We start from the raw sequence: 27,837 nt of genomic DNA on the forward strand, positions 1-27,837 counted from the left end.
CTGTAAGATCAGGGGGCATTCATAAACAGTAGTATAAATAGCTGTCAAGGAGCCAAATGCAAAGGTCCAAGAACAACGATGTGGATCTTGAGACATTTGCTTGGGAATAATGTGAACACCAGACCCAGCATTGAGTCTTTGTACAACAATGCAAACTACGTTATAATATGCAACAAAACTAGCCCATTAGTAATTTTACATCTTGTTTACAACCTTAATGGAATAAAAGAATGTCAACAAGTATACATATAAATCTCATTATGCATTGAGGTAATGGATTTGTACAATATTATTTGAGTGAACATCTCCCTTAAGCATTCCTATAAATTATTTTCCATATAGCTGCTATTATGAAACCATCTCTTCTTATAGTGGATATTTTAAGTAAGTCTTATATTTCAATTCATATAATAAACTATAATGGCAATTACTTTACTCCTAACAAATAACTGCATTAAAATAGTGAAGGAAGAAAACACATCATAAAAAGCTTATGCTAGAGAACCAAACTTATTCTCCATTTCACAGTACTTTGTACTTATACTAATGTCTTCAAAATGCTTCCTTTATTTATTTTTTTATAATGCCTATGTATTTTAGCTTAAGGAAAATTAGCAAATGCTATTGCCGCTTTGCACTGAAAAAGCCAATAATGTTTGTTAAACCAACATCCACTTTCCTGGAGGATATTGGGATGATTTTTTTTTCTTCCTGCTTTTCATGCTCGTTGCATTGAGAGCACAGATTTCATAGCCCGTCTTCAAAACATAATAGTTTTTCCTACGACTTCCTACTGTTCAACCAAATAGCTTTTGCTGGTTTCTGCTCCCCTCCACTGCCCAGAGTTGATTCTAAATGTCAAGGCTTAATATGTGCTGTAATCTACTTGATTTTCGCATGTATATTTGAAACTTCATTTACCACCTAATCTAAAATTGAGTATTTTCACTGCTGTTAACTTTGGGTTACCAGGATACGGTTGATGGGTTATTTTTAAATATAGAACATGTAATAAAAATGTATACAGCCTACATAGACGTAATAAGGATTACATAATTGAGGTAAATATATAATAGGTTGGAAGGTTCTCTATACTCCTGAGTCAGGTGTGTAACCAGAAATGTCCTGGTGCTTTAGCAAACCTCCCCCCCTCCCCCCCATCAAGTGTATTCATAACTGCAAGTGCGTAGAAGTGCAGAACCCGGGAATCCCACTTGGTCACTGGGTGCTGCAAATGATGACGGCTCAGGTGGCCGAGTGTATTGCATTAGTGGGCAATGGACTCCTAATGTGGCAGGTAGCATAGCAGTCGCTATGGTAGTTAAAGTGGTAGTTACGCTCCTATAATGAGTACCTGTTTGTAGTAGGTGAACCAAAGCATTGACTCAGAGGGACATTTATAGTTTCATTATTGATTGAACCATGTTCCCTGAAGAAGCATTAGTGAAATATCCTTGGAGTCTGAGGTGGCGGCCGACGAGATGGGACATCAAGCACTGTATCTTTTGCATACTTGGTATTGTTGCATCTTGAATATTTACTTTGTATACATGCCACAGCATGAACCATACCACTTATACCACTGTTTTATGCATTTGTGGTATATTGTTTTATTGTTAGCAAACGCACATGAGGATAAAAGGGTGGATAAAGCCGATTGATAGAATTAAGAGCATGGAGGGACTGAGGGCTAGGGGTGGAGGAAGAAGAGAGGAAAGGTTTAGGAAGAAATGGAGTCTCTGGTCAGGGTGTACAAGTGGTTAAAGAAATTTGAGAGGGGAAAGGAAAGGAGAGAAAAAAATCTTTCTTTTTGTTGTCTTGGACCAAGGGGTGGGATGGAGGGATGATTGGCAGGGGACATTATTGTGTTCAAATACTGTATGTAATTTTAAAATTGTATAAGAACCGGTAACATTGTAAATTAGGCAACTTTTTTATACTGTATTTATTGATGTTATCCCCTGTATTTGCTTTTCTTTTATACTTATTGTTTTTATATTTAAAATGTGATAAAAATAAATAATTAAAAATAAAAATAAAAACACGTGTGATGCAGTAAAAATCACTTTATATTGCATACAGCAGTCCCAGCTGTTTGTCCTCATTCCTTTCAAGTCATGTTGTTTTTAACAAGTCTTTTTGTGATAGTATGTATAAATAAACTACATTTTGTGTAATTTTGGTGTTTTATGGTTATTTCAACAGGATATTCAGTTTTAGGTAAATAACCTCTATAAAACATTGGTTGATTTGGATTGACCGCTATGACCAAAACACATGGTGCCCAATACCTTTTCGAGATATGTAATCAAGAATACCGATAAATAGATTGTCGTTTATAATTATAATGCATAATTATATGGACATCATCCTGACTGATACACATTCAAGTTTTCCTTGTCTGTCATTGAAAGCAATGTGAAGCCTATCAGCTATTGTTCTTTATTGATAATTATACTTTAAGTTATATTATAAAGCCTTGTCTATAATACTGCTAGAAAAAAAACTAAACTCATTTTATGTTATTTTTAGCTAACACCAGTTGGTACCACAATCTTTACTGGCTTTTCAACTAATGGTGCTACAGACATAGATGATGGTCCTAATGGTCAAATTGAATACTTTATCACCTTCAACCCCAACGATACAGTAAGTAATCATACAAAAAAAAAACAGGATGAAATTATGTTAATTTGTGTTGGTTCAGATTGAAGCTTGTTTCTGGTTAGCCAAGAGAGAGTACTGATTTTAAGCTGTAAATCATAAGCTGTCATAAATTTTGACATATCATCAGGCATATCAAAAGTAATTGATCACAGCGGGTTTTACTGCTGAGACCCGCTGTGATCAGGAGACAAATAAGAGTATGGCAGCAACGGGATCCACTTCCTGACTGGTCACTAAATTCGATAATGTAGCCTCGTAGACAAACATTGTCTCAACAGTGAGACCTGATGTGATCAATAACTGATCAATAATTGATTAATAATCAATAACATAACTGATGTCAAAAATTTATTTTAATGACAGGTACTGTCATTCAAGTTCATGTGCAGCTGAGCCACACCTTTTAGGCACTTTACTACAGCATAAACAGATTTTTTTTTTTATCATAGGTAAAAGGTAAAATGTATACCCTTTCCCTAAGGACTATTTAACACTTTGAGCACTTTGAGCACGTTTCCAGGTGACAGTCTCACTTTAAGACCAACAAAATTGCTGTGTGTCATTGATGTTTACAATTTATCATTGTTTTTTTATCATTTACACTGGCCAATAATCATTACAGTTGGGTATTGTAACACCTTTTGTTACAATATCATTTTTTTTTATTATTATTGTTGGATTTATGAATTGGCACAATTACATTTAGTGTTTGTCAAGTTCTATACTAGGCCAGCCTAAAGTTGTTGTTTTTTTTGTCTCTAGCCGAGAAATCCCTGCCTTAAATATCAAACTGTTAACTATCGAGCTACTACTCCGATATTCTTCCCCTACAGTTCCTGTCAGCATATGCCTTAGTTAGTACTGCCTTTCCTTCATAGCTAAAGAATTTCAATTTTATCAAACCGTGCAGCACAATGAAAAAATCTCTAAAGGAAGTATTATTCAAAAAGATAGAAAGACGTAAAAGGTTTTATATTTGTTGAACTTCAAGGCCTTTTGCTAGCTGCTGGAAGTTTTTTTCTGATACAGGATATGACAGGTAGTAATCAAAGCACCATGTTTCAGAGTGCACACTGGCAAAACAGCATTAGCTACGTTGTGTTTAATTTTCATGAGGCATAGCTTCTGAATAAGAAAAGAAAGGAAGAACCTGCTTTTATTGTTATGTGCACTTGTCCTTGACTTTGGTCCTCGATGTGCATTCAGCTATTTGCCCTATATTATTACAGAGGGTTTAGAAATTGACATGTTTTGTAGGACAACTGCCTTTTGTAATATTGCAATACATGATAAATAACTATGCTGATCTAAGTCTTCTTCAGCTGAACCTCTCTCTGCGAGGAAGCTAATAAATGTCTGATGCTGGGACCCCCAATGATCATGAGAATAAAGGTCCTGTACTCCTCTGGTTAAAAGGAGTGGGGGTCAGACATGCACATTGTTTCTCCATTCAAATTGATGAGTGTCACAAAGGTAGTCAAGCACTACTTTGTCAGGCCAAAAAAATTAAATAGCAGCACACAGGCCATCATTTTCTTTTAACCCCTTACTGACATATGATGTACCAGTACGTCATGAAAAGCACTGAGTTCCTGCATCATTATGTACCACCATAATGTGCAGAGGTTCTATTAAGAGAGCTTAGGAGCTGAGCTCACTTCATAGAGAGTGAGCATCGGCTGCTATAAGCAGTTGGGTCCTCACTGTAATTGAATAACAGCAACAATTGCTGCCTGCCATTAACCCCTTAAACATGGCATTTAAATGTGAGTGACAAGAGATGGGCTGCTGTCACTGCCTGAGCGGGACCACCGCAATGTGACTGCAGGGTCCCAATCGTTTTTCCTGACTGCAGGAGGTATAACACTTAAAGGACAACTCTGGCGGGACCACCCAAAAAAAAAAAAACACAGACACACACAGACACCATACTCACCATCCCTCCGGTGACGATCACCACTCCATTCGCCCGCCGTCCGCCTCACCGTCACCTGCGTCACCCGTCCAGCGATGTCTCTTGCTTCCGGGTCCATGAGAGAGAAAAGGCTGCCAGTGCGCTTGCGCACCGGCAGCCTTTTCATTGGCTGGAGCGCATCACATGGCTTCCAGCAAGCTCAGCCAATCAGGGCTGAGCAAGCTGGAAGCCATGTGATGCGCTCCAGCCAACGAAAAGGCTGCTGGTGCGCATGTGCACCAGCAGCCTTTTCTCTCCCATTCACTCTCAATGAAGACGTCGAAGAGGAAGAAGATCCGGACCGCCCCCCAGCTCTGACTTCACCCGACACCAGAGAAGAGGACCGTGACGACCGTAATAGGTAATGTATACATTCTTTAACTTCCGGGGTGGGGGGTCGGGGGTCGGAAAGTGGGGGAAGGGGGCCAGACCGGGTATTTAACCACATTACAAAGTTATATAACTTTGTAATGTGTGTTAAATAAGCAAAAAAAAAATTTCGCCGGAGTTGTCCTTTAACTCCATGCAGTCCAATCAGCAGTCTTGTCCTAGAGTCTGCCTCAGACAGACTCTATGGGGGACATTTACGAAGATCAGTGTACTCGTACGCCAGTCTTAGATTACACCCCGATCCCTTTTTCCCAGACAGATTTATTAAGAGGTGCACATAGATCCGTGCAGAAGGTTTGATTCATCTACCCTGCTGTTAGTTTCTTTTTTAAACATATTCAATCCAATTGCCAGCTAATAGAGAGAACATGACACAAAAAAAAAAAAAAAAAATATATATATATATATATATATATATATATACACATATTCGCTTGAAATATGTGTTATCAAATGGACACACAAATGGTTTGAAGATGATACAATAAGCTTTGATATTTTGAGCTAGTATATGTGCAGGAGCTACTTACTTCATGATCCTCATTGGTGACCAGCCCAGGATTTCTCTTTTACTGAACATCATGTTGCTTTGGATTCTGGGAGAGCAGGGAGCTGATGAGTATTTATTTTGCGTTATATTGTCAATTGTCCTTCACCTAAACCCATGAAAAACACACTTTTTTTTAACTCTTTCAGGCATCAAATCGGACATTTGACATTCCTCTAACCCTGTCTGGAGCAGTAGTATTACGTCGAAGGTTGAATTATGAAGAAAAAAAAAGATTTTTTGTTATAGTTCAAGCTAATGTAAGTAAACGTGTATACTATTTATTTTTTTTAATGTAATTGTTATAATTACCTTGTAGACCCATAATGTTTTATTTTCTCTGGTTTCCTTTGTCACTGAATCCAGGATTGTTATTCACCTTCTCACATACTAACCATGGCCTTTAACGCTCTCTGACATGCAATTACATTCTAACAATGTGAATGCATGTTGTGGTGGAATGACAATACATACAGATGCTGGCTACTGTCTGGATAATAATGATTGTCAATTGTGGACTGTATATTAGTTGTCAGTTGTGGTATACGTTTTGATATATCTGACAGAGCAGGCTAGTGTAAAACATATTTAATGGGTTATTTCAGCTGAGCTTCCCTCTTGTGACTAGATTTTTTCCATTAAAATAACCACAGTATTTCTAATATGATGCTTGTTTAAAATGAGAAGACTTACACTATACAAAAACTTCCCATGTGTTAATCACAGTATGGGAGAAGATATTGTATTTTAGCTACTCTTTTATTTATTATACACAAAGGTAAATTCATAATAAAGTGAAAATGAACAGTTTACGAAGGGTTTCTTCAAATGTATCTGATGGAAGGCTAGCAGTATAGATTTTTTTTTTCTTACTTTAGGTAAGAAAGGGAAGGGAAGAAAAAATCTATTTCTTTGGATATAATAGTACCCTTAAAATTCTTAATAATGTGTACCAAATAAGGCTTCAATGCATACAGTACTTGGCAACAATTTCAATTTTGGTACGGGGTACAGGTGATCCTGGGTATGGTGTCTCCAACCAGTGGGATGACCTGTAATGTGGTGGCTGCCAGAGTCGGCTAGAGTACATGCGGGATGCTCTTAATTAAGGCCCCGTAAAGCAGTAACATACAATAAAAATGTGAATTGGCTGTACTATAAGTTACCAGCGCTGCATTAACCCTTTCCCGCACGAGGACGTAACCGTACGTCCTCGCACGGGTGCGGGCGTTCAGAGCGGGGTCGCCGCACTTTGAATTTTTTTCTGGTTTCCTAGTATACTTTATGCAAAAATTCAGCCTGTCATTGCAAAGTACAATAAGTGACGCAAAAAATAAGGGCTCATGTGGGTCTGTACAGTAGGTGTAAAAATGCAAGTTCTATGGCCCTTTAAGCACAAGGAGGAAAACACAAGAACAAAAATTAGCCTGGTCCCGAAGGGGTTTACAACAGTGGAAAGTCCAGGATGTAAAAATAAATAAAACTTATTGTAAAATAATGCACACAGTTATTAGGCATTTCGGGAATACTTTCCCTTCTTCAGATACAGAGTAAATATTCCCGAAACAGGTTTTAATTGTGTGCATTATTTACAAGAAATAATGCCAAATGCCAAAGTGTATGTTATTGCTTTACGGGCCCCTTCTTGGGAGCTTCCCACATGTACTCTAGCCGCCTCTGGCAGCCCCAGCACATTACAGGACATCCCATTGGTTGGAGACACCATACCCAGGATCACCTGTACCCTGTACCTTGGGGTGATACCCACAAAGCCCATGGGGCAAGAAGGTGAGCACTGAATATGTTCACCTGCTTTACTCCATATACCTTTATGGTATCACACAAGACGCCGCCTTCTTTTTATTTCTTTTATTCAGGAAATTTTGGGACAGGGATTTTGGAAATTATATCATGCTCCCTCTGGGATCCTCTGGTCACATTTTCGGGTCCCCTTCTGAAAGGTCTGGCCACCTCTTCTGAGACAGGCTCTTCTTGGCAGTGAAAGACCACTCAACCTATCACTGGTTGTGGCACTGGCCCACTTCAGTTGGTTATTAGTTGAGCCGGCAGTGGTAGCCAGAGTGTTCATTGGAGAATCCATAAATGTGACAGGTAGACCCCTGTGGGAGAATGGTAGGTTAGAATAGGCTAGTTATTACCCCAGCAATATATTAAAAATTTGAATGTCCAGATAACACCTTTAACATACACCTTCTCTTCATCCAACATTATTTTGTTCTACGAACTGTATGAGGAAGAGAAAGTAGAAAAGTGCAGTGATTTAAATAAAAAAATATCCCCTAGTATATAAATAATAAAAAAAAACACTATATAATGCTGTCATTGATGGTGTATGTACAAAGGTGTAGACAATAATCAGTATTCTTAAACATATTTTGACATTCAAAATATGCTTTAGATTACATACCCCATGGATTACTGAAGCATCTGTATTTACCATCAGAGAGTATTCAATACTTTATACAAGTCTCTTTTACTTGCTTGTCTCTGCAAATAGGATTTATACCAGTGTGCCACAGTGTTCCCACTCACAGCCACAGTTAGCTTGTTTCATCAGCCTACAGTACCTTAAACTCTTGTTGTTACAGCCTTGGGAAATATACTTGAACAGTGTTGTATTTCAGATAACAAGTAAGATATACAGTCCTCTCATTTTTCAAATCCTAATAGCTTTCCCACACTGGTATAAGATGTTTCTTTATGGAGACCATGCAGTATGCATACTAGCCACCTCATTTTTAGGCTATTGTTAGTGTCAAATATAATAGTTTCAATGTAAAAAGAACAATGACCTTGAGTATATGAGAATTATTTATTTTTAAATGTAGACTAAAAAAAAGATTTCAGCCATTTCCATTTCTGCCTTTATTCTTTAGGTTATTATTATTATAATTTTTTTTTTTAAATGTATATATTATATATATATATATATATATATATATATATATATATATATATATATATATATAAACAAGAAGCTCAATGGGGGTGTGATAATCCCCCTTCCACTGAGCAACTTGTTGTTTGGATGCAGGAACAGTGGCACTGCTAGGGCCTATTAAGTGTTAGATGGCTCCCTCCAAAAATAACCCCCCATGACCACATGTGACCCCATGCAATGTTATGCCCTCTTCTGTGCTCCTTACATTATTACTGCTCTTTATGCTCATACACTGTATTAAGACCTCCTGTGTACCACATTATTATCCCCTCTTTCAGCATTTATATAGTAATATTGTTCCCTTGTTATACCCACACTAGTCATGTTTTATGCACTCATATAGTAATGTCTTTTTGTGCAACTACCCCTAATATTGCTCCTTTGTGACAATGGAATAAAAAAAATAAAATTCTAATTATTTATCTCCATTCTTGACACAAGTGGCTTGGTCCTCTTCTTGAAGTCCATGGGTAGACAAAGGTGGCCCGATTCAGTGAACATCACACTACATCCACATAGATGCTGCCATCTTCATTTAGCTATTGTAGGCCCCAGGGATCTACCAGCCTCAGAGGAATAAATTGTGTGGCAGAGACCCAATGTCTCCTTGTTCTGGATTAGTTTTGAGTAGGTTGGCAGCAATATTTATGCTGGGATCTTGTGTACGTGCCCTGTATTCACAGTGCTATAAACATAGTTTAATGGTGTAAATGTATATGGTGTACTGTATATTCCGATCAGAGATTAGTTACAAGTGGTGTGCCACAAGGGTCTGTTCTGCTTCCTATTCATTTTAATATGGTTGTAAGTGACATAGGAGAAGGTTTGGTAGGTAAGGTTTGTCTGACACAAAAGTGTGCAATAGGGTTGATATTCCTGGAAGTGTCAGTAATATGGAAAATGATTTAGTTTTGCTAGATAAGTGTTCCAAACATTGGAAATTGAAGTTCAATTTTTGCAAATGTAAAATAATGCACTTGGGGAGGAGGAATCCTCTATCAGAGCATCACATTGGCAGTACTGTGTTGGAAAAGACTTCAGAAGAGAAGGATTTAGGGGTAGTGATTTCTGACAGCCTTAAAATGAGTCACCAGTGCAACCAGGCAGTAAGGAAAGCAAATCATATGCTGGGCTATATAGCTTGAAGCATAACCAATAGGAAGAGGGAGATTGTGATCCCAATGTATAGAGCTCTCGTGAGACCACATCTGGAATACTGGGGGAGATTTATTAAACAGGGCGTGAAGTGAAACTGGCCCAGTTGCCCCTAGCAACCAATCAGATTCCACCTTTCATTCCTCACAGACTCTTTGGAAAATATAAGATGGAATCTGATTGGTTGCTAGGGGCAACTAGGCCAGTTTCACTTTACACCATGTTTGATAAATCTCCCCCATTGTGTCCAGTTCTGGAGACCTCACCTAAAAAGGACATTGATAAAAAAGAACAGGTCCAAAGACGGGCTACAAAAATGGTGGAAGGTGTGAGGCATAAACCATATCGGGAAAGACTTAAGGATTTGAATCTGTATAGTCTGGAGGAAAGAAGGGAAAGGGGGGACATGATTGAAACCTTTAAGTATGTTAAAGGACTTAAGGTTCAGGAGGGAAGTATTTTTAGTAAAAAAAACTGAGCTCAAGAACAAGAGGACACAGTGAGATGTTATCTGGGGAAAGATCAGAAGCAACGTGAGAAAATATTATTTTACTGAAAGAGTAATAGATGCTTGGAACAAACTTACAGCAGATGTGGTTGGTAAATCAACAATAACAGAATTTAAACATGCCTTGGATAAACATATACTCTATCTTTTCTAAGATAATAAGAAAGGCAATACTAAAAGGAAAGACTAGATGGACCCAGTGGTCTTTTCCTGCTGACAATCTTCTATGTTTCTATAGTTGGTAAGGCCCAATCAAAGTTACAGTACTTAAAGTCCCAATCGTATTACCACTGCTACATAACAAGACCAAATCTAGGTCAACACTACTGCAAGATGATATGCTTTACCAAAGACCACCCTATAGGAATAATGGTGCAGCAGATAAAGTGGTGAAAAGATCATCACTCTTTATGTAGCAAAATTTGAACTTTCCCTGATTTGCCCTGTTATATGGTTTTAATATACCATAGCCCTTTATACACTGAGGGTGAGTTTTCTTTCATTAGTAGTAGTCAAATATGTCATGCTTTGGTTTTGTCCCTGCAGTGAGGACAATTATGAAGCCATTTATATGTTTTATTTGTGAGGTATTTCTGCTTTTCTGAGATACTGACAAATCATTAAAATAAATGGTGTGGTATACCAAAAAGGCAAGAAAACTAATTAAAATGTGAATTGTAGTGGAACGCTGGATTTATTGATAACAACTACTACTGAATATAATAACTACTGAAATTGTGGTATCCTGATGGATGTATAGTAAGTATAATATACGCATGTTAAATAGTATGCATTTCTGAATATGGGAATAAGTAATGTGCTTACCATTGCTCAATAGTTTTCTCTAAGGCATCTGAATATAGTGTATTGCCTGTGTAAAGCATTACTGAATAATTGTGCATTTTTGTGATACTACTCAACACTCAACATGTTAGTGTCACCAAAAGACTTTATATTATTATTTTACCCATATTTAAGCGGGGGGGGGGGGGGGTTGGACAAAATAATTGAGTTTTTTTCTTTAAGACATACTGTTGGTGAAAGTTCAGCCTCCAGGAACTCAACCAGCCAACAGAATGAAGATCCCTTAGGTAATATATTTAAACAGGCACAGTGGTTCATAAATGTACGCTTTTTATTAATTCTACCCACATTTTTTGAGTGAATAGGCCTGAGATCAGTCTCCCTTGCGTATGGTACTGCGTAAACATTGAAGGGACCCTACATTTGTTGATCAGTGGGTAATCTATTAGCCAAACCTCCACAATCAAATATTAAGTAATAGTAAGTATCGTAAAGATATGAAATAAAAAAAGAAAACCGAGAATTACTCTTAAAACTCAAATAATGTTCAAATAAAAAGCACAATATCAAAGACCAAAGAATTTCACAGATTCCTCTCCTTACTGTGAGTCAATGTTTGAGTTCCCTGAAACCCTTGTTTCCCTAAAAACCCTGTCAAACATTGATGGCCTACACACAGAATAGGTCATATATGATGGATGCCAACACCACACCAATCATAAGAGAGTGCACATACACAATAAACAGTGCTGGAAGCCCTGCACAGTCTAGTCTAGTCTAGTGGTGGCACTCCATATCTTTTGCCATTGGATTTAACAAAAATTAAGCTGTAGTATACTACGCCACTACTACCCAATAGACAGCGCAGGGCAACAAGTACCATGTGATGTGTATGGGTGATGGTTCAGCAGTTTCCCTTAACAGCTGATTGGTAAGGGACAGCACCTTACACAGTTCCGAGAAATTACCGACACTACAGGTCCCAGTCTCTAGGTTTATAAAGGACCCTTCTCCCTCCCGTATCGGTGTAGGTGGTGCTCAGCCTTACAGTGGTACAACTTGATCCATACAAGGGACAGCACCTTACTGATCAAACATTGACCTATCCTATAAATGTTTAAAAAAATAAATAAATAAATCTTTATGATGTGTTCCCTGCCATCTATTGAAGTTGCCTAGAGAGTGACTGGTTGGTGGCCATGTTTTCTTATTGAGCAGTCTAGGTAGTACTAAGAGAAATGTGCACATGGTTCACAAATTGGGGGTTTTGCATGTATTGTATTTCCAGTACAGTAAGAGTGACTGTTTCTTAGATAACAAGGTTGGAAATTACTTCTATGAAACCTTGCACCTTTAGCAGTGTCAAAACAGGGTGAGCTTAATATGATGTCAGTTATCTAAAATAATACATATTCACATTTTTTGGATTCCTATTTTAAGGTTTCTTCAAATAAAAAAAATCCATTCTCTCAATGTAAAGTATATCTAGAAATCTATGAAAAATGACAATTACACTTAGGGTGAAATTTTTCAAACATGGTGTAAAGTAGAATTGGCTTAGTTGGCTCTAGCAACCAATCAGATTCCACCTTTCATTTTCCAAAGAGTCTGTGAGGAATGAAAAGTGGAATCTGATTGGTTGCTAGGGGCAACTGAGCCAATTCTACTTTACATCAGTTTGATAAATCTCCCCCTTAATGTGCAGTTTAAGAGGAGATGTTATACCCATTGCTTATTCATTTATACATCTGTGTATACTTTTTATATTTAACCTAAGATCTTTGGATGGATATTGTACAGTGAAGGGAAAAATAACAGAGTAAGTGTTATAGAGGGTATTGTATTGTATACCATTCTTGCAAAGTAAACCTTAGAGTGTTTCTCAGACACTTGACAAACCCTGTAATGAAGAAAACCTTTATAATGGAAAATAGGTTTCAGCCTGAGACAGGGATATTGCATTTTTTCCTTCATGCTTCAGAATGTTATTTTCCATACTGTGGGGAGCTGTACACTGCAATCATATGAAAGCCATAAAGTTTTCTTTACTTCCCATTCTTTATATAAAAAAAAGAGTCTTCTTGAGATTTTATTGCTGTCGTCCAGCAGTTATCATCTCACTTAAAACAGCAAATATGATCCTTTCTTTTCAATCCCTTCCTTTTCAATTTCTTAAGAATTATTGTGAGTGACTTTTCAAGGCTTCTTAATGCGTAAAAGATTCCAGTCAAGGAAAAACCACGTCAACCCATTATTGTTCTCCTATTGCTCTTATCATAGGAATCAATACCCATACAACTGGGATACTTTGCCCTCTATTCTCCATTTTTTTGTGGTATAATATTTAGAAACCTATAATTTTACTTGCTTTATTTTGCAATATGCTATGATGAATTTTGTTTGTGAAAGTGTTTTAGACTGATTTTTATTCTGGAGCAGATAGATCTAGCGCATGAAATGGAAATATTTCCTGTATGTGGGTGCTTGATGTTTTATCTGTTTGCGATAAGTATTTTCCATTCTCTCGCACATTGTTGTTATGACAGTAAAAGATATTTATCACAAAACTGGCGTTTTCTTATCAAATAAGTAAGAGCCAGTCAGTGAAAAGCTTGAAATTACCATGGAAACAGCATGGTTCCCGATGTAGTACCATGCAAATAGAATGAAAGACATCTGCAATGACAGGTAAAGAATAATTGACACATGGCAAAAAGATAATAATGGTAGGTAGGTATTAAAAGGTATTTAATACCTTAAAGTGTCACTGTCGTGATTTATTTATTTTTTTTGCAGAAATCAATAGTCCAGGCGATTTTAAGAAACTTTGTAATTGGGTTTATTATCCGAAAAATGCATTTTTATCATGAAAAAGCAGTTTGAAGCTCTCCCACCTGTCTTCATTGTTCTCCTATGGAGAGAGCTAAAGAAAAGACCAAAACAGGACAACAAAGAGTTAATCTACAAATCCCTCACCCGTTATCTCTTCTGACCATCACCAGTGACCTGTCTGAGCTCAGATTACAGCTGTCACCCAGCTCTGTGCCTGTAATCCTCTGTTATCTGCTTTCTGCTGCCGGCTAACTCCCTCCTTCCTCCTCCCCCCTCCCCTCTCCCTAGAACAGACAGGGTACGACTCCTGCAACAAGTCACAATTTTCAGATTTTTTGGAGTGGATGAAAAAGAGGAAGGAGGGGGGGACCTGGGAAAAGGCTTTTTACATGCAGATAATGGCAGATTTGGCTAATAAACCTAATTACAAAGTTTCTTAAAATCGCCTGGACTATTGATTTCTGCAAAAAAAAAAAAAAAAAATACGACAGTGACTCTTTAAAGATTCAGGAATAGGAAATAGCTATCTGTATTGATAAAGTTTTTGTGATCAATGAAGGAAAAAAAAATATTCATTTAGAATATACAATGTACATTCATTATTTGCTGAAGCAAAAGCTGGGATTTAGCTATAGATTCCAAGAGCAAACTATAAAAGGTGTGTTAGCAAAACTGATCTATTCTGATTATATAAGAGATAGGTAAAGGGAGATCCCCCTGAGAATAAATGTATACTTCTCCATTGAATAATGTGCATATTATTTTCTATCCTTTGACTGAAATGTGCATCATGGTAAGGTGCTATTTGCACCATAACATACATTTCTGTTTGTCATTGCTTCAAATTGTGACATTGCGTGCTACCAACAGGGTGACCAATCACAGTACTACTAGGATTGATGAGAAGCCATGCTAAGAATGAGGGATAAGAAGAGAAACTATGCTATGGACTAAAAAAATGAGACCAGGGGCATGCTGGGAACTAGGTATGAGATGGGGGTCATCCTAGGAACCAGGAATCACATAGGTAGTTATGCTGGGCACCACAAATAAGATAGGGAGCCATTCTGGGGGGCAACAGAATGCCATGCTCTGTGCTAAGAATAAGGTGGGAAGCTATGCTGAGGATTATTAATAGGATAGGGTGACATGCTGGCCACCAGAAAGGAAATAGAGGAAGGCTGGATATCAAGAATTAGAAAGATAGCCCAAGAGCTATAAATCCAACATAAAATGAGGACAGAGACAATAAATAAGAGAGTAACAATAACATTGAAAATGTAACCATGGGTGGGGGTGAAAATCAGATTTGCCTGTAGTTGAGTTTAGCTTTCATTTTCTTTGTGTGGCTCTTTCGTGATTACATACCGAAGTTTTAATATAAATCTCCCAAAATAATGTATTTCATGAAAAATAAATAGGATTGGCTAACTATGGCAAGCTGGTATTTGGAAGTGTTCTGGATATTTTAGACTATTTTGGGAATTACTATAGTAGTAGATAATTATACAGGTAATACATAGTACCGACCTACTATTATAAAAAATTCAGCATTCTGGTTACTAGAGAACGATTCTGTTTACAATGTGGATAGCTTGAATGAAAAGCCAAGCTTTTTATGCAGAAAGCTTTGTAATTGGAGAAGGTTATTTTTTTTTTTAATTGACTAATAAACTGGTTATTGTGGGTATAGAGGGTTTTAATGGATTAGAGAACTATATGCTTTCTGTGCTAATCAATATTCCCCACTCAGTGAGCTTACATGGACTAAGGGTACTTAAATTAAAAATCAAGCATGACTCTTTGTTATATAATTTAGTCCTTTTCATATTTTCTCATTGGGGATTTGTAAAAACAGAGTATTCGTTATAGATTTTTTTGTTTTTGAGAAAATTACACAATGACAGAAGATAAGGCATTTTTTTTAAAGAATGTTATACGTCCAGTCTGAATGGTTAGCCTTTTGTGTGTCAGAAGATGCACTATAGTTTGCGTAAACTGTAGATAAATGATGTACTTGAAGCGAGGGGCACACTCAGAAATGTAACTTGGTGGGCGAGTGAAACAACACTGACAATGAGATGTATCATGCTGTTTTGATTTGTAAATAAAAGGGATGTGAGCCCTTCGGTAATCCATGGCCATTGTTTGATGAATGAGAACATAATCATACTTGCCAACTTCAGAAGGGACATCTTGAAGATCCCATAAAGGGTAAGAAAAAGTAAAGCCCATATTGGTAGATGGATTAAATGTACCCTGGGCCCCAAGCTGTCAACCCACCATGGCTCCCCTGCCGCTCTCCAGTGCACAGGCGCACTGACGTGGGACCCAAGAGCAACAAGCTTTATTAGTGAGCCCTCTGTGTATACCAATATGGTAGATGGCCCCCTGTATAGCTCCCCTATTGTAGATGACCCCCTGTGTAGTTCCCCTTTAGTACATGCCCCTCTTTGTACTCCATCTATTTTAGATGACCCCCCCTGTATAGTCCATGGCCCTGCATGGCAGCTGCACATCCTTCAGGGGCCTTTCAGTGGAAACCTTGGTGGGCCCCCAAGTGATCAGATGTGTGTAGTTCACATGGCCATGGCCACTAAAAGTGACCACTTTGTGTTCTACCACTTTTGGTAGAACTGATCAAAGGCAGTAAATGTACCTCTGTTCAGCCAGGAAATGTTGCTAACCTCAGCCTGCTCTTGCTTTAACCCCTTAACGACTGCGGGCGTATATTTACGCCCTGCGGTCGGTAAGGACGTTCAGAGCGGGGCTGCGCGGCGGCTGCGCTCTAAACCGCGGCGGTCCTGGGTGCTGCTTGTAGCCCGGGACCGCAGGTATTAGCAGGCACGGTCCGATCACCGTGCCTGCTAATACAGTAATCGGATGCAGCTGTCAAAGTTGACAGCTGCATCCGATTACCGTTTGCAGCGTCATCCCAGTGTCTAGTGGGAAGATCGCTCCTCCGGGACGTTGTCCCGGAGGAGCGATCTCCGTTTCTGAAGCCGGCCGGGGACCGCTCCAAGATGGCGCCGTCCCCAGCTCGGCACTCATTTACTTCCGGCTGCAGCAGCCGGAAGTAAACGAGTGCCTATCTCATGGATCTCTGCAGCATATCTATGCTGCAGAGATCTCTATGAGAGATCAAAGCACTTATACTAGAAGTCCCCCAGGGGGAATAACCCTAACCACAGGGGGGCTTCTAGTATAAGTGTAAAAGAAAAAAAAAATGTCATTATTAATAAAATGCCCCCTCCCCTAATAAAAGTCTGAATCACCCCCCTTTTCCCAGGTTATTAATAAAAGTAAAATAAATAAATAAACAAACATGTTTGGTATTGCCGCGTGCGTAATCGCCCGATCTATTAATTAATCACATTCCAGATCTCATACGGTAAACTGCGTAAGCGCTAAAAAATCCCAAAGTGCAAAATTGCGCATTTTTGGTCGCATCAAATCCAGAAAAATGTTAATAAAAAGCGATCAAAAAGTCATATATGCGCAATCAAGGTACCGATAGAAAGAACACATCATGTCGCAAAAAATGACACCTGACACAGCCCCATAGACCAAAGGATAAAAGCGCTATAAGCCTGGGAATGGAGCGATTTTAAGGAACGTATATTTGTAAACAATGGTTTTAATTTTTTACAGGCCATCAGATACAAGAAAAGTTATACATGTTACATATCGTTTTAATCGTAACGACTTGTGGAACATATATAACAAGTCAGTTTTACCCTAGGGCGAACGGTGTAAAAACACATATCCACTAAAAACACAAAATGTGTTTTTTTTTTTCAATTTCACCACACATTGAATTTTTTCCTGCTTTTGCAGTGTACTTTATGCAAAAATTCAGCCTGTCATTGCAAAGTACAATTAGTGGCGCAAAAAATAAGGGCTTATGTGGGTTTCTAGGTGAAAAAATGCAACTGCTATGGCCTTTTATGCACAAGTCGGAAAAAACAAAATCGCAAAAATCTAAATTGCCCCGGTCCTTAAAGGGTTAATGGCAGTGGCAAGCAGACCATAGATATGAGAAGGAGGAGACGGTAGTGGTAGGAGAAGGAGAAAGAGGAGGTTTAGAGTGGTAGACTTGGCATCTGATCTGGTGATGCAGGGGATCAGAATATCAATTAAAAACCAAATTTTATCCAGGATGCTTCAGGGATGGACCAGGGTTTTCCCCATGTATGTGTATAACCCTGCTTGGAGCCACAGTTTAAATAGGCTTTAGCAATGTGACCATTTTGTGGATTCGAAGTAAAGTAAATTTTTGCAATGATTCTTTATTATTTGTAATTGGTGAGGGAGGATCTAAAATATACTCTCATACATGAAAACATAAAAAAATAACATTTTATGAAATCAACTTGAATGGCGATGGATAGATAGATAGATAGATAGATAGATAGATAGATAGATAGATAGATAAATAGATAGATTTTAGTCCCATATATAATCCTCTATTATGGTATTTTATTGTGTCCATTTAATATGAAAATTGATTCAGTCGAATATTCCAATGGAAATTCTTACCTTTAAAGAGAACCAATCACCTTCAAAATGGCCCTGCAACGTTACATACAGTGCTATAAAGCCCCAGCACTGGTTTTGAATATATAACTAATTGCCACCAGTTCTCCTCCCAGCCCCTGAAAATGAATTTTTAAAATTTGCTTTGTCGCATGCTAATTACTTTTATCTAGTCATCTGGGCGTGATTGCAATTGCAGAGCTTGCAACATCAATGGAGGGCCATCCTGTAAACTTATGGACACTGGTCATTGCTAGGCCGATCTGTGTGCTGTTTCGGCATCCATACAAGATTACAGGATGGCCCCTCTCAGCAACCCTGCATGCTCTGCAATTGTACAACCAAAATCTCCCGACGGCCGTCACTACTTGGCTGAAGAGGACTGCCCAGATGACTAGGTAAAGGTAATTAGTGTGCAGCGTGGGTAATTTTAAAAGTTTATTTTAGGGGTCTAGGAGGAGAGCTTGTAATGATTATTTATGTGGTCAGAATCAGTGCTGGGGGCTTCATAGCACTGTATGTAACACTGCAGGGCTATTTTGACAGTGATTGGTTCCCTTTACAACTTCTGGCAAAATAGTGAATCGGCACACTTGAATGGTATTAACTAGAGATTAGCAAATCTTTGAAAAAATTATCTTAATGAACTGCATTAAAACAGCAAAACAATTGCAGGTTTTGAGCTGTTTTATTGCAGTTCACAAAGATTGCTCATTTATACTCACCTGTTAATGTTCCCCCGGTGTACTTTTCCGGTGTCATTAGCTGCCTTCAGCCAGCTGACGCAATCACTGAATGAGGGACAATACCGTGGCCAGTTGGCTGAGTAGGCTGTCACTCTTAAGACTCAAGAGTGATGGCCCAGTCAACCAATCTCTTGTCACAGTCAGTCAGTGATTGGCTAAGTGGGCTGTCACTCTCCACTCAGCCAATCACTGACTGACAGAGAAAGAACAGCGACACAGCCAGTGACTGTCTGAGCAGGCTGTCACTCACAAGACACAAGAGTCTGCACCAGCACAGAGCTAGTGCAAATTTTATAGACTTATGCATGGCAGCTTCAGGTACATTGGCGTTTGCCTTTTAATAATTCTGGTGTGGGACCGGTGAACAGATATGCTGCTCAAAAACATATGCTGCTCTTGTTTAATGCCTCTTGTTTATTTTTTTAAATAAATTAATACATTTTTAAATAATTATTCTTCTTTTACCTTTCTAGGACCGCCCCCTAAACCCCAACGAAAGAAGAACAAGTACAACAACTTTAACTGTTGATGTGCTTGATGGTGATGACCTTGGCCCTAGGTTCCTTCCCTGTAATCCTGTACCAAACACTCCAGACTGTCAGCCATTAACCTACAGAGCAAGCATACCAGAACTCAATCCTCCAGTAAGTACTTAGTATCCATATTAAGCCTGCAAAATACAGCAATTTTTAATTAGACCCACTGGTGTAAATAGAATAAGCAATAAGAGTTTTAATCAGCTGAGGTCTGACTGTTCAGACTTCCACTGATGTCTAAATCGAGTTGGATGAAGTATGCAGTTATGTGCTTCACTCCCGGATTTTGTCGACTTTTTCATATCAATGCACAAGACAAGCTCTATAGACTCGTAGTGCAGCAAAGTGAAGAAAGAAGCAAGCTAGGGTGTGATGTTCAGAACCACGCGCTTTACACAGTTTATCTTAGATATTGGTCTTTGAACACTCAGATGCCAACCAGTCGAAACTTTTGAAATCTAATGACAGGGACACTTTAGGTCTACTTTAATACTTAATAAAGAATAATAAAAATATTTTTCAGACATTAATGTGGTAGTTACAGACAACACAATAGGATTTTTTTGCCTTTTATACTAGAAAAGAGTGTTCAGAGCTGGACCAATCGCTAAAATAAGCTGAGAGAAGTGCACACTTTACATGTTTTCTCCCTTGGACATGTCAAAAATAGCTTTTGTGTTTTTGTTAAAAAAGTTCTACAAATATTTATAATTGAATCCACATCTGAGGGAGCCACAGGTGTTCAGCATTATATAAGACATTGGTCTGATAAGATGCATATATTAACATTAGATACATGTCTGCAAGGGGGACTTCCCTTTCAGAAACAAGGAAGATTCTTTGCTATAAAAAAAAAAAAAAAAAAAAACCTTTATTTTCTTTACAATGGCACCAAGGCAGAATACATCACCCTTGGTTTGGTTTGGCTTGCTAGCGGTGATGGGCAAAGTGCAGCAGTAGGCTTCCATAGACAGGTTAGCAGGCAGGAACACAGGAGGTAGCACCAAGAGGACTTTTGGGAAGGAATCACAGGGCAGGTACCATGGGGCATCAAACACAGGCAGGAATCACAGGCAACAGAGCTGGGACCACAATGCTTAGGGTAGCTTTGCAGAGGCTTCAAAAAGGAAGCTTAAGCATAGTTACATAGTTACATAGTTAATACGGTTGAAAAAAGACACATGTCCATCAAGTTCAATCAAGGAGGGGATGGATACAGGGAAGGGGGAGGAGTGATAGGTTCTATACATATGCATTTATATTATTTTGCTCTAAGAATTTGTCTAGGCCGGTGCAGGTATTTATTGCCCTTTGATCTGTGAAATCTGTGAAATCCGGCATAGGCACCCTAAGAAATCAATATTGGTTTCATATACATGCTTCTCGTCCATTTCTAAAGTTTTTTTTATTTTTTATTAAAAGTCAGCATTTTGTATGAGGTTAATATTTACTTTATAATGACATACCTATTTGACTATAGGGTTTAATTATTTTCTTCATTTTATTTTGGCTTTGTTCTCTCAATTTTGATTTCCTTATTGTTCTGGGTAAAAAAGTATGCTTTGAACCTATTGCATTTAGTTCCTGGTTTCCTTGATCCCACTAACCTTCAACTTCTGTACTTGACCCTATGTTCTTAAATCCTGCTGTCTTTGAAAATGTTTCAGTCTTCTGCATTATTGATCCAAATCCTACTTTCAAAAATCTCTATCAAATCCCTAGATCCCAATTGTACTCCTGTTTTTTCCCCTCTTGAAGAAAAACACATGAAAGTGCATTTCATGCCCATTAAGTTCCTGCGTGGATAGCATGTGTTATTATTAGCTGGTATAATCAACAAAATGCTTAAAACTGTTTACATGTGAGTGGCATAACTGTGACTAAATGGAACACTTGACAGCATTGGATATTTAATATTGAATTGTGAACACTTCAGATATTATTAAGAATTCTGCGAGATTAAATACAAAGATAAACCGCACGCCTTGATCTTGTTTTTTAGCTGTTTTAAATAAAATAGGGTTTAAACTTTAGAATATTTGGTGATTGGCATATTCAGGTATTGATTATATCATAAATATGCCTCAGTTTTATATTGAGCTATAATATGGCTTCCTTACAGAGATATCAGTATAATATGTCTCAGTTTGTAATGAAGCTGGGGCCCTACTGATTCTACAAAGAGACAAGGTTTTGTTTTTTTTCTTTCAGACTTTAAAGAAGAAAATACATGTGACAACAGATCCTGTGTATAGTTTTGTGTGAAAGAGAGATTTTATCCATACTTTACATATGATTCTTGAAATTTATGACATACACATACAGGCTGTGCAGCTTCATAAGGGCCCTTACACTAAACAGTTCTATGCATCAGCTTTAAGGCTAGGAACACACAATACAGAAATATTGGAAATTTTCTGAAGTCAAAACACAAAGTGGATTAAGCAGGAAGAGGAAGTGTAAGACCGGCCTTTATATTTCCTATTCCAGTTATAACTTCTGGCTTTGGTACATTTTCTGCTGCAGAAAATATAGCATAGTATAGCATTTTTGCAACGTTTATTCCTAGTCTTAGTGTTAGCTGGTTTCCAGAGGTTCCTGCCAGTTTCCAGATGCCATGATATCAGTAATGTATACCTACCATCAGCGCTGCTGTTATCTGGCATTTTCACCTTTTTCCTGACAGTATCACATGCATCTTGCTCCCAAATCATTCTCCTTCCGCTGAATCCACTTTCCCTGCTCTTTTAGAGTAATAGTTTAGGTGGGAGAAATGGCAGCCAGAGAGCAGGGTGGAAGCAGGACACATGTGACACTGTCAGGGAGAAGGTTACAATGCCGTATTACAGCAGCGCTAATGATAAGTATACATTGCTGATGTGATGGCATCTGGAAACTAGCAGCATGGATATGTGTTTATTTGTGTTTTCAGCTTTCTTTCTTTAAATGGACACTTAAATGATACAAGCATTGTCATGAGCAGCCTGGCTGCTTGACAAATGTAAAGGCACTGCATATGAGGGCCGAACTCTTATGCAGGACCCTTAGGCTAAGTTCACACAAAGTAAAAAAAACAAACAAACAAAACAAAATACAACATAATTTTCAGTGTGTGTGTGTGTGTGTGTGCGGGGGGGGGGGGGTGCGCTGTAGTGGTAAATAACAAGCATGTTCATTATTTGAACAGTAATAATCAATTATGGCTGTTATTCTATCTAGTGTATGCACTGACAACCAATTTCCCACTTTTAGAGCCCATTTTTATACTGAGAACACGGCCATATTTTATCAATTCAATATTCTTGCAATGGCCTATCTAAATAATTGATGGACAAACTTAAAAGTCTTTTTAAAGGAGAAGTACAGCCACTTTAAAAATGTGACAGTTGCAGGGGTGAAAAAAAAAAAACTATTTCCCTCTCCCCTCCTCTTCTGCCTCTATACAGTCCCCATTGGACATACGATCAGCAGGTTTGGCCTTTAATACCATCTTTATGCCGACGAAACACAGCTCTGATGTCACCTCTTCTTGTGACATCACCCAAGCATTCCTACAAAACACCAGTAACTGTCCATCCGCTCTGTCTAATATTATGACCACTCTATTTCTAAAACTTATTATATCTCAAACAGAACTTCTTCTAATCCCTCCCTCTAACCAACCTAATCCTAACATCTCACTTTTAGTCTGTGGTACTAGCATAACTCCTGTGCATCAAACTCAATGTCTGGGAGTTATGCTAGACTTGGATGTATTTTTTACTGCCTATAGCAAGCTCTTGCACGCTCCTGTCATCTATATCTTAAAAACATCTCCAGAATCCGCCCATTTCTTACCCTTGATACAGCTCAGACTCTTACTTTAACCCTGATCCATTCTCGTCTTGACTACTGTAACTCCCTACTAACCGGTCTTTTTTCTCTAAACTCTCTAGAAATCTAAACTAATGTATCAGTCACTGCACTGGTTGTCCATTAAGTCCAGAATTCAATTGAAACTCTCACCCATAAGCCCTCCACAATTCTGGTTCTTCATACATCTCCTCCCTCATCTCTACCTACCATCGTACCCGTGTTCTACAATCTGCTAATGATCTTAAACTAACATATTCCATAATCAGATCTTCACACTTCCATCTCCAAGGCTTCTCTTGTGCTGCACCAGTTCTCTGGAACACCCACAATCTACCCACAATAAGCCCTTCGATCCTCTCCTCTCTTTCCTTATATCACTCTGTTAGTCTCTCCCTGCTCTGCTCTAACTGCCTGCTACCATCCTGCTCTCTCTTCCACACACAGCCGACTGGCCACCTCCAGAAACAAACCGGCTTTTATAGAGAGGAAGGTGCTAACTAGATGAGCGAACCTCGAGCATGCTTGAGTTCATCCAAACCTGGGTGATTGTCATCTGATTAGCAGGGGCTGCTGAAGTTGGATAAAGCCCCAAGGCTATGTGGAAAACATGCATATAGTCATTGGCTGTATCCATGTTTTCCAGACAACCTTAGAGCTTTATCCAACTTCAGCAGCCACCACTCATCAAATGCCGATTGCTCGGGTTCGGATGAACATGCTCGAGGTTCACTCATCTCTAGTACTAACATCACAGAGGGGCCTGCAGTTGACTGGACAGGCACTAGGGATTATGTTTAAACCCTTTCTCTTGCCCTGTGACGCTCCAGACAGCTAACACGTGCGGACACCATGTTTTTTGCAAATCATGTTATCAAATCTGTGTGAATTCACTTGGCAGAACAAGGCAAATTTACAGCGCAATTCACAGCAAATCGTGCTTTGCCAGATTTGCTTTGCTCATCTCTTGTTAACCCCCCCCCCCCCCCAAGTCCTCTGTAAGCTTTTGCGAGCAGGTACTTCATTCCTCTTGTATTTTATTTATTTAAACTCCATTTTGTACTGTGTGCAAGTATTGTAACACCTGTATTGTGTAAAAATAAAATAAAATGAAGCGCTGCGAAATCTATATTATTAATAATAATTATTATTATTATTCCAAAATATATTGAAATATTGCAACAAAAGTATATAGGTTCTTACAACTTTATCTAATAAAAAATCCTGAACATGAATTATTTAACTAAAATGCCCAAAGGAGAAAAGCTTTAAAGCTTAAGGCAAGCTTACGAGTCACACAATTGAAAAAGTTGGCAGGTTATACAGAACAATGCAAAGTAAATAATACAGCTTTATAAAGGTCAACATGTGGAAAAACAACTTAATCAGGAAAAGTTTCTAAGAAGTAAAGGTAGAGGGCAGTATAAACAAAAAAAAAATCAGTACAGTATGTGGTACGCCCTATAGCAGACTGAGTTCTCAATCTCTTAAAGGTCAACCAGGGAACTAAGTGGTCTTGCTATTTAATGCATAATATGTCTCTACCATGTGCAAGGTATTCTAGAATGAAATGGAAATGTTTAGTAAAACTTTATAAAGGGTCATGTTTGCACCTTGGGAGATCAATAAAGGGATTGGAGAAGCGGAATTGTTCAAAAACAAGTAGGGCACCTGCAGAATATTTTCCACTGAGTAGAGAAAATCTGTTCCACAACTGATCAAGGCACTGTTTGTAGGGAAATATAATCATTTAGATGGAGTCTTACAGGGCCTGTATAACAGTCCTCAAAAACTAGATGGCTTCATATAGAAGTAAACATATAGGTTTTATGCAGTGAAGCATAGCCTTAAAGGATTTATCTAGACTTATAAATAGCCTTCTTCCAGAAACAGCACCACTCTTGTCCTCAGTTTGGGTGTGCTTTTGCAGCTTAGATCCATTGAAGTAAATGCAGCACAGGGGTGCTTCTATTTTGGCAAGAAAGTAACCGTTTAGAGTTGTTTCTAATCCTGGATATCCCCATTAAAAATCCTGTGTACTGCTTTACAGACTCCACGTGAGTGCGCATGCAAGGGATTGCATTGGAGTGATCCAAAAGTTAGATTTAATAGTGATTTAATAGATTTAGAATTCTCCTTATTCCTACATTGGAAGCTATTTTAAGATTCACAATAACCTCTACAGCTGCACAAAAAGAGTAGTCATTGATTCAGACAACATAATATTACCTCCTAAAAATTCATGAATCATAAGAAAGTTATTTATAGAACAAAATCTATTTAATGCAAGGCTTTTACTGTACAGTGTGAAGCCTCCGCTTCATTGGCTTTTGTTATTTTACGGACATAGGGAAAGATTTTTTTTAATACTGATGCACTGTATGAGAGTGCCAGTCTCTTCTCCAGTGCAGCATGTGCCAGATTCATTAACAGGATTTTAGTGCAGCGCGGCTGACTTCAAAGCTTTGTTATTTGTGGATCAATGAATTACAAGTCCATAAGACTGTTTATTTAAAGGGGTTATCCAGGATTAGAGAAAACATATCTGCTTTCTTCCAAAAACAGTTCTCCGGTTGTGTGGCATTACAACAATGGAACTGAGCTGCAATACCACAATCAAAGTGAGGACAAGAGTGGCACTGTTTCTTCAAGAAAACATTTTTGTTTTTCTCTTATCCTGGATAACCCTTTTAACTAATAAAAGAAAATAAATATTTGTATCTGGCTAGACCTTTAAAGGGCTAGAAGCTAGCAAGACTATCAACATTGCTACAGATGAGGTTCCTTGAGCAGTATGCCTTATTTAGAACAAAAGAATGAGGACAGAACTTACCTAAAACTTTTTTAAATAATCATACCACCTAATGATAATACGCATAAAACAACCTCTTCTCTAATTCACTTATTTTAAAACAGTGAAAATAGCTTAAGAGTTTATAAGTTTTCTTTTGGTAATAAAACACATGCATTTCAGAGTAAGGAAACAGTGATGGGCTGATTATCAGTAGTGCACACACAGGTAGTTCCTTAGTTGTCACACCAGTCCAAACTGTAATTTTTAATAAGCAACTATAGATGGTATATGGAAGAAGAAGAGGATGTTGGATTTGCAAGGTGTGTTGTAAGCAGAAATGAAAGAAATAGCAGCAGCACAGTAAGAAAGGGGTTACACTGAGCAACTCTTGTTGCTGCTAAGTAAAGCCATGATTTACCTTTCCAGGGCAGACTGGCACACGGATTAAATTATATATGCCAGTGTCTCCCTGCTGCATATCATCATAAATTATGATACTTGTAATTGTATGCCTACTGCATATCTTTTGTAATTATTCTCTCATCATTTAAAATTATTATTTAATAAATATTTTCCTTACATAAATTACTAGGTCCCAATAAATATTACTTGTCTTCTTTCATAAATGTAAAATCTATTAAGCTGGTTATAAGCTTACTGACAATGTGCTGCATCAACTCCTAGAACTTTTCAGATACCATGTAAAAGAAGGCTTTTGTTATATTGGATATTTATCTTTTTATAAGCAATTTCCTTCTCGAACCCTCTTTGTCTTTTTCGTGTGTTTTATTTTACAATCTTCTTTCCACTGAATTATAGACCTGCTTAGTACTCAGCACATGCAATGCTTTGTCTGCACAAGATACAAAAAGCACTTAGTAATGAATACTACACAATGAAGACACTTTTCAGATCCATTTATGTTGTGGCATATCAGAAATGCTAATTACCAAGCCGCCTTGACTTAAACTCTTTACTGGTATGGATCTGTGATTGTTGTAATTAAAAATTATGGAGTCTAAAGGCATTATATAAAACAATATTAACCATCACTTCCAGTATTTACTTTAATTCATTCTTGTTTTCTTTAAATACTATTTACCCTCTGAGAAATGATGCCGTAATGATAGGCTCTTTAATGAAGAAATCTTTTGTAGATTGTATAATTATTCCTAATTATAAATATATTTCCAAATCATATGCCCAGGAATACTTTGTCATTTTTCTATTTAAGATCTTTGTAAGAATTGGAAACTTTATGAGTTGGTAATTTGGAGTTATTACTGATACATATAACTGGAGAAGCTTAGACTAATGCTTTTGGATTCTCTTCTCTACTTATCACAGAAACATTTCAAAAGTTTTAGGCTATGTTCACACTACGTAAAACTGCGGCGAGAACTACGGCTGTAGTTTTGCGGGGTGGAAACATAGCCTGTCTGCAATGGGATCCTGGTCGGAGCTTACACACATCGTATACGCTCCGTCCGGGATCTGTGCAGCGCCAGAAAAAACTGACAGGTCAGTTTTCTGCGGCCAGAATTCAGTGAATTC

The 27,837-nt window shown here is 38.1% G+C and overlaps 1 protein-coding gene across 1 annotated transcript in view; it reads left to right on the forward strand.

Annotated features, from left to right (window-relative positions):
- PCDH15 (protocadherin related 15) overlaps nt 1–27,837 on the forward strand; it is a 796,162-nt gene that overhangs the window by 147,260 nt on the left and 621,065 nt on the right. Inside the window, exons 5-7 of the mRNA XM_069981835.1 lie at nt 2,533–2,649; nt 5,708–5,818; nt 19,575–19,745. Coding sequence (XP_069837936.1) covers nt 2,533–2,649; nt 5,708–5,818; nt 19,575–19,745 — 399 coding nt within the window. The remainder of the gene's footprint in view (nt 1–2,532; nt 2,650–5,707; nt 5,819–19,574; nt 19,746–27,837) is intronic.

The sequence above is a fragment of the Dendropsophus ebraccatus genome, chromosome 8 (genome assembly GCF_027789765.1).
Source record: "Dendropsophus ebraccatus isolate aDenEbr1 chromosome 8, aDenEbr1.pat, whole genome shotgun sequence".
Taxonomy (NCBI): Eukaryota; Metazoa; Chordata; class Amphibia; order Anura; family Hylidae; genus Dendropsophus; species Dendropsophus ebraccatus.